General features: G+C 43.2%; 1 protein-coding gene across 17 annotated transcripts in view; it reads right to left on the bottom strand.

Moving 5' to 3' along the window:
* Nucleotides 1-2,772, bottom strand: part of DYNC1I1 (dynein, cytoplasmic 1, intermediate chain 1) — a 312,504-nt gene extending 309,732 nt beyond the window's left edge. For 7 of the 17 annotated variants that reach the window (XM_012720834.1, XM_012720837.1, XM_012720839.1 and 4 more), the window contains exons 1-2: nt 2,520-2,727; nt 1,728-1,882 (exon numbers count right to left, since the gene is read on the bottom strand). In XM_012720834.1, coding sequence (XP_012576288.1) covers nt 1,728-1,739 — 12 coding nt within the window. In that variant the 5' untranslated portion in view covers nt 1,740-1,882; nt 2,520-2,727. Of the gene's footprint in view, nt 1-1,691; nt 1,883-2,519 lie in introns of those variants that run through there. The other 10 variants (XM_004676705.2, XM_012720843.1, XM_004676707.1 and 7 more) reach the window with 5 other exon arrangements.
* Nucleotides 2,773-7,040: the final 4,268 nt, after the last annotated feature.

Below are 7,040 nucleotides of genomic sequence, written 5' to 3'. Positions count from 1 at the left end.
AAATATTAAAAAAAAAAAAAAAAAAGGTAGTGCCTCGTTCAGTGCTCCATACCTTTTGGTAAATATACTGGCAATGTCATACATTTAGTAAATGTGCTGAGCACTTTTAAAGTGACTAATAAATTATCTTCAATCTTTGTTTTATTAAATGGGTCAAAGTAATTTGTTTACAATGAATGTCTATGATCTTTCCACTGGATGCTAGGTTAAGTGATGAGTAGGGTGATTGGGGAGAATGCACTACACACAGAAGTAATTAATTTCCAGCCTCTGTGCACTCTCTGAGCTAATAAATGTGGCTGGGTTTAAAGAACTAGCCTTTATTTTATAAGGCTGCTTCCCAGTATAGACAGAGCATCACCCAGGCTGGATCTGTAAGATTTACTTGACTCAGCACTGGAGTCAAGATATATGCTCATTTATCAAATACAGCTACAGGAAGAGTACTTAGGGAAGGGGAGAGAAAGAAAATTCAGAGAGCTCCCTCTTAGACATAAAACATGATGACAGCAAGGCTGGGTAATCTGTTATCGTCTCAGAAGTTCGTCAGAACTAGGGGTCAGGGAGCACCACTTAATAAATATGCCCTGTTTTCCAATGGCTTGAATTTATTTTCTCTTGCCACATCCCCAGTGGTAGTTAGCCCTAATGACAAATTTTTTTTAAAGATTTATTTTTATTTATTCATACAGGCCAGAGATGCGGAGGGTGAGAGGATTCACCAGGAACAGAGTTGGGAGCAGAACAGGCAGATTGACGAAGTACACTGCTGAGGGGAGCAGTGGGCGGGTCAGGAGAGGTCTGCCACGCCATGTGGTCACCTCCTGGACAGGCAGGAATCGAACTCATGCGGAATTGGATTAAGCTTCTTAGTGAGTGCTTTAACCTGCTGCGCTACCAGGGAGGGCCATAATGACAGAATTTTAATGCCCAAAGAGCTGCTGGATATGTTTTCTGTAGGAATGGGGGCAAGGCTGAGTATGGGGAAGGATGAAGACATCACTTATCCCCCAGGGCACTGGACAGCAGAGATATGGCATCCAGAATATGGAAAAAGAAAGAAAAAGAGAACTGTAGAAGATACTCTGAGCCAAAAATTGGACCCAGAGCTTAGTAGGCTAAAAAAGGCTGTACGGGGCCTCCTCCATATTATCTAAACCTCTCCATGATGGTGGGTGAAGATTTTGAGAAAAATAACTCTTAGATCACCAGAACCTCAGGCCTGAAGACATACTACAAAGTTGGTTCCTATAAAGAGACTGGTTACTTGGTAGAAGGATGGCTGATTTCATTTTATTGAGAAACATTCAAAAGAACAGAGTTTGGGCCTTTTTCCACACCAACCCCTTTCGAAGAAAACTCAGCATTTTAGGTTGTCAGAAAATATTACATTCCCACTTGTTCCCCCAGGATGCAACTTTTGCTGAGAGTACCTCTTTCAAATCTACTAACACTGATCAACATCTTTTCTCTATACTTTCCACAATGAAATACATAGTTAGCCATATTTGATCTAACATTATTTAAAGGGTGTCCCCTACAGTGAGCTATGCCTTACTATCAGCTATAATTTCTGCTCTTCCGGAATAGTCAAAGCAATTTTCCCTAAACTTGAACTATATCATGTCTACATGCCCACTAGAAAGACATTTCAGCAAGAAAATGGCTGGCTAGGAGTTCCTGCCCCTTACCTAGGTGTGGGAAAGACCAGCATAAGGAACAGATACCTTCTTCTGCATTTTCCTGAGTCTGACTTGTGAAGTAATTTCCTGTCCTGATCTGGGTTTCAGTTTGACCTCACAGGGCACGGGAGTCCTTCCCACTGCTGCCAGGATCACTGTCCTGATGATGACGACGAAAAAATTTACAGGCCAGAGCAATTCTGGAGAGGGAGTGGGGAGAGGAGAACCACGCTGCCAGGAGGGAAGGTGTTTATGAAACACATCCCCAACCACACTTTTTTGCAGCCGCAGAGAGAGAAGCTGACATCTTCTTGCGTGAATGTCTAATTAATACCCTGCTGGAAGTGCATTGCTCTCACCGACTTGGAGGATAGCAACAGCATCTAAGAGCTTCGCAGACAGCCCGAAAAACGTAATCAAACAGCATCCTTCCCCCTCATTCTGCAGTTCACCCTCCCACAGGGGCCGTCAGCTGGTGGCCCGGAGGGGTGCGGATTTCTCCGCCAGTCTCCTTCTGCTCCCAAGGAGCAGACCCGGGCGGGGCGTGCTGGGGACGCTCCTCCCAGCCCACCAGGTGGGCGACCAGGTGCTGACACTGCGACCCTTTTCCTCCAACCTCGCCTCTGGGTTCTGCCCGCCAAGCTGCAGCCGGGGGCTGCCGCTGGGGGTCTCTGGCTGCCTTAGGGCGCAGCGGTGCATGCCAGAACCTGGCGAAGGCAAGCAGTACCAGCGCCGCACTGCTGCTGAGCCCCCAGCACGGACGACACCCAGGCGCCAAGGGTGGTGCAGGGGCGCCGAGGTGGTAGCCAGGAGAGCGCGACACCCCCTCCTGTTTACCTGGATGTGCTCGGCGACCGCAGAACTCTCTCCAGGAGCGCGGCGCTGGCGGCGCGGGAGCGGCTCCCGGGGCGGCGGGCCGGGCACCGGCAGGATGTGCTGTCTCACGCTGCGCCGGCCGCTCGGCTCGCGCTCCTCCGGGAGCGATCACTTCCTCTCTCTCCCGGAGCCTGACACTGACAGCTCCCCCAGAGCACCCAGTCTGCGGGACTCGCCCCGCCCCCGGCCCACGCCCTCCACGCCCCGCGCCCCTCCCGCGGGAGGGCCCTGGCTCCGTCTCTCTGACACACCGTCTCGCAAAGAGGGGGTGGCGCCCGCCCAGAGACTGGCAGAGAGCGGGGGCCTGGGTCAAATCGTCTAACCCTATGCATCGGTAGGATTCGCACCTAAGTTGAGGCAAATAGGAAAGCTTCAGTGTTTGGGGAGCTTAAGTAGACATGCCAACATTGCCCTTTACTTAGGGTCCTTTGAGGTCTTCTGAATAGAAACAGAGAAAGTGCAGATTTCATTTGCTCTATCTGATAATTGATAGATTTGATTTATTCTCTATAACATTGCCTCTTAGAGTCTTGGCTTTTAAAAATCTGGTTAAACATTCGTGGACTCCCCCAAAGTTTGACATAACAGCTAAGTTTTAAGCTCCAGAAATAGGCATCAAATTGGGATTCTAACCATCCCAGGTTTGGCACCATTTTATACATAAGCTTTTCAATATGTTCTTTGAATATCTGTGGGGTCATCTTACACTTCAGAGAGAAAGTTAGTAGAAAGTTAGAGTGAGGACTGTATCTTACTCCTATGCTCCCAATATCTCCAAGGGTCCATAAATATTTATGACTTTGTTCATCAACAAATACTATAGTACCTTCAAAATATAGATCTGATTATAACACAATCTCATACCCATCTATAAAATGACCATTCTTGTTCTAATTTTAACTTTCCGGAAGGCCTGTTGTGACTATAAGTATAGCTAAATGAGAGAGGTGAAATGTTGGAATGAATTCAAGGTATTCTAGGGGAAAACTTAGATATAAAAAGTATTTTCCCACTACATGCAATGGATACTTAATATATGTCAAACTCTACATATATTTTCTTTAACATTTTTCAATTATACTACATAGCAGATACAATGTCATATCCTCATAAAAGGGATCTTTACAGCTTTGCCTGAGTTCCCCACTACTGAGTAATGTGAGATCTGAGTCCCCAGTTCACAGCTCAGACCTCACCACCTGCTATTACAGTGTCTCCAAAATGGGCCTTGTTGTATGTTCCTACCTGCAAAGTTTTGCGCTAGGATAAAATTTTTTTCTCTCAAAGAGGTTAAAATCCAATTGAAGGTGAAAGGAGGGGTATGGGCCCATATAATTAAAAACAACAACGAGGAAACAGTCAAAGCAAAACACGTTAAGAGAACTCATTAATAAGAGCCCATCTGATGCGGGGGACATGACAAGGAGAAACTAGAATTACGAATATGGATAATGTTGGAAATGGAGAGGAAAGAGAGGGTATTTAAGTAGAAATAAAGACCACATATTTAGGCATGAACAAAGATCCAGAAAAGGGCCTTCCCTGGTTGAGCAATAGATTAAAGCGCAGCACTATGAAGCTATCCACAACCACTGCAGCACAAGTTCAATCCCTGGCCAGGGAGCTGACCCACTTGGTGCAGCAGACCTCTCCTGTCTCTCCGACTGTTCCCCTTAGCAGTGTATTTCGGTAGATCTGACTGTTCTGCTCCCAACTCTGTCTCTGGTGAATATTCTCTCCTGCCCCAATGCTGGTCTGTACCCCAGTTATTGTATGCATCAATAAATAAATCTTTTTTTTTTTTTTTAGAATTGTTATAAATGCTGATGTATACACTGACATATTCTTAACACCTGCAGTCCATAGTTTACATTAGGGTTTATTCTTGGGTTTGAACAAACTTAAAATAATATGTACTTAGCATTATAGCATCATATTTTCACTGCCCCAAAAATCCTCTGTGCTCTATTCATCCTTCCATGTTCCTTAGTAATTTTTTTTTAGATTAGCTTTTTTTTATTACAAAAGTTTATTTTTACATCATTTTGTACATTTTTTTCCCATCTCAATTGTAATCCCCACGGGTTTCCCATCACCAAGTCACCCGTGTGCCATCACCATAATCCCGTGCATTTCCCTCCCCCCCCCCACCCCCCCCCGTTTTTGATCCCAGTCCCCACTCCACCCCCGCAAAATGTCTCTGGTATATGGTTGTCAATTATGCATAAATAAATAAATCTTAAAAAAGAGAAAACAGATCCAGAGAAGAGAAAGCACAGGATGTTCAGCAAATGGCAAGTGGGTCAGCTTTGGGAAGGATAACAGATTCATGGGGGAGCAAATGGAGGGCTTGAAGGGAGGCTGGAGAGCAGGCTGTGGAGTACCCCATTACAGATGCTTGAGCAGTAAATGACACTTGGGAAGAGACATTTGGGGGTATCTATGAGCAGGATATTGGGATACCTAAATTCAGACCAGTTCAAAGCTCTGTATAGGAATCCAGGCCAGGATTGCGAAGGCCCAAATCTGTCATGTTGTTATTCATCTAAATAGTTCACAAGAGGCAGTCCCTGTAGCACAAGGGTTTAAATCTCAGCTCTATGAAGCTACTGCAACATGAGTTCAATCTCCAATCATGGAGCTGACCCACATGGTACAGCAGACCTCTCCTGTCTTGCCCATTGTTCCCCTCAGAATTGTATTTCAGAAAATATGCTTGTTCTGCTCCTCACTCTGTCTCTGGTGAATCCTCTCACCACCAACCCTTGTTTTCCCCACCCCCTCCACACTCATACATCTGGACTACACCCATTATGAATCTATATATATATTTATTTATGTATGTATAGAACTAGGGTGTAGGACAGGGGATTTATCAGAGACAGAGTGGGGAGCAGAACATGTGGATCTACTGAAATACACTGCTGAAGGGAGCAGCAGGAGAGACAGAAGAGGTCTGCAGCACCACTTCCTGCCACAGTGGTGATAGCATGAGAGCACTGTGCTGAGGTTTAACCCCTACAGCCACCAGGGAGACCCCTCGTATGCACAGGATTTGTGGACTTCCGTTTTCAGCTAATTTGGGTAAATAGCTAGGAGTACAATTTCTGGGTCATATGGTAAGCTTTATAATCGCCTTTATAAGAATCTTCCAAATTGTCTTTGAAAGGGATATACCATATTGTATTCCCACCAGTGAATGAGAATTCCTGTTATTCCACACTCTCATCAGTAGGGTTTTTTCAGGGTTTGGCATTTTAGCCAATCTAATGGATGTGTAGTGGTATTTCATTGCTGTTTTAATTTGCAATTCTCTATGACCTATAACATGGAGCATCTTTTAGGTTTACTTGTGTATCTTCTCTGGCAAGGTATCTGTTCAGGTCTTTGGTCCATTTTTTTTATACTGGGTCATTACAATTATAAATTTTCTGTGTTATAAGTCTTCTATATATATTTCAGGATTTTGTTGTTTATCAGCTCTGTGCTTTGTGAATATTTCCTCCAGTCTGTGGCTTATCTTCTCAGTCTTTTAACAGTGTACTTTGCCCAGGAAAAGACAATCTTTCTATCATGGAGCATGGTTAAGTGTCCTGTCTAAAAAGTATCACCAAACCCATTGCCATCTTCAAAATTTAACTTTTTGTGAAAGGCATAAAGGCTTAAATCTAGATTCCTTTTTGAAAATGTAGATGTCATCATTTCCTGGAAAAAAAAATATCCAAAGCATGTATTTTTCATTTTATTTTCAGATAGAGAGATTATGTTATGGCAATGGCCAAACTAGCTGATTACAATTATACAATTTTTATCTTTGAAGGAGGTCATGGGCTAGGGTGTTATGAGTTAATATTATTTAATAATCTGAGAAGTAAAATCAAGTCACATTTTACTGATATAAACCAATTATACTGTAATTCAGTTTTGTGATAAATCCTTGTCTATTAGAAACATTACCCATGAATTTCTATGTTAGATTCTTCAAGTACTAAATTTCCCCCTCAAAAAAAGAATTTTTATGCAGTGTTTGGGGACACTGGCATGAAAAAGAGAGGAATTTTTTCATGTGAAATAACATTTCTTAAGTCCAACAACTCCTCACTCCTGCAAAAAGTCACAGAAACTCTGAAATCACTCAGAATCAAACCTAACATATGGACAGAAAGCACCAGAAGTTAAAAAAGCAAAAATAGTCAATGAATTTTTGCTAAAAGAAACTTAAAAAAAATCTATAAATCTTAAACATGAAATACATGTTTCACCCATTAATCTAGTTATTGCTCCAAAGTTTGGAAGGAGAGCCCCAGAAAGGGATTATATGGCTACTACAAGTCATGTCAGGCAAAGCTACCCTCACTAGTCAGTAAGAATTTGCCTCAGAGGCTTCTAGAAAACAATGATGTGGCTAAAGTCATCTACTCTGAAATCAGACAACTTAGGTCCACCACTTACTGCTTTTGTATACTTACACGTTACTAGATT

This window comes from Condylura cristata, unplaced genomic scaffold (genome assembly GCF_000260355.1).
Source record: "Condylura cristata isolate star-nosed mole 26May11 unplaced genomic scaffold, ConCri1.0 scaffold00005, whole genome shotgun sequence".
Classification (NCBI taxonomy): Eukaryota; Metazoa; Chordata; class Mammalia; order Eulipotyphla; family Talpidae; genus Condylura; species Condylura cristata.
Note: the sequence above shows the minus strand (reverse complement) of the source record. Positions and strands in the feature narration are given on the sequence as shown.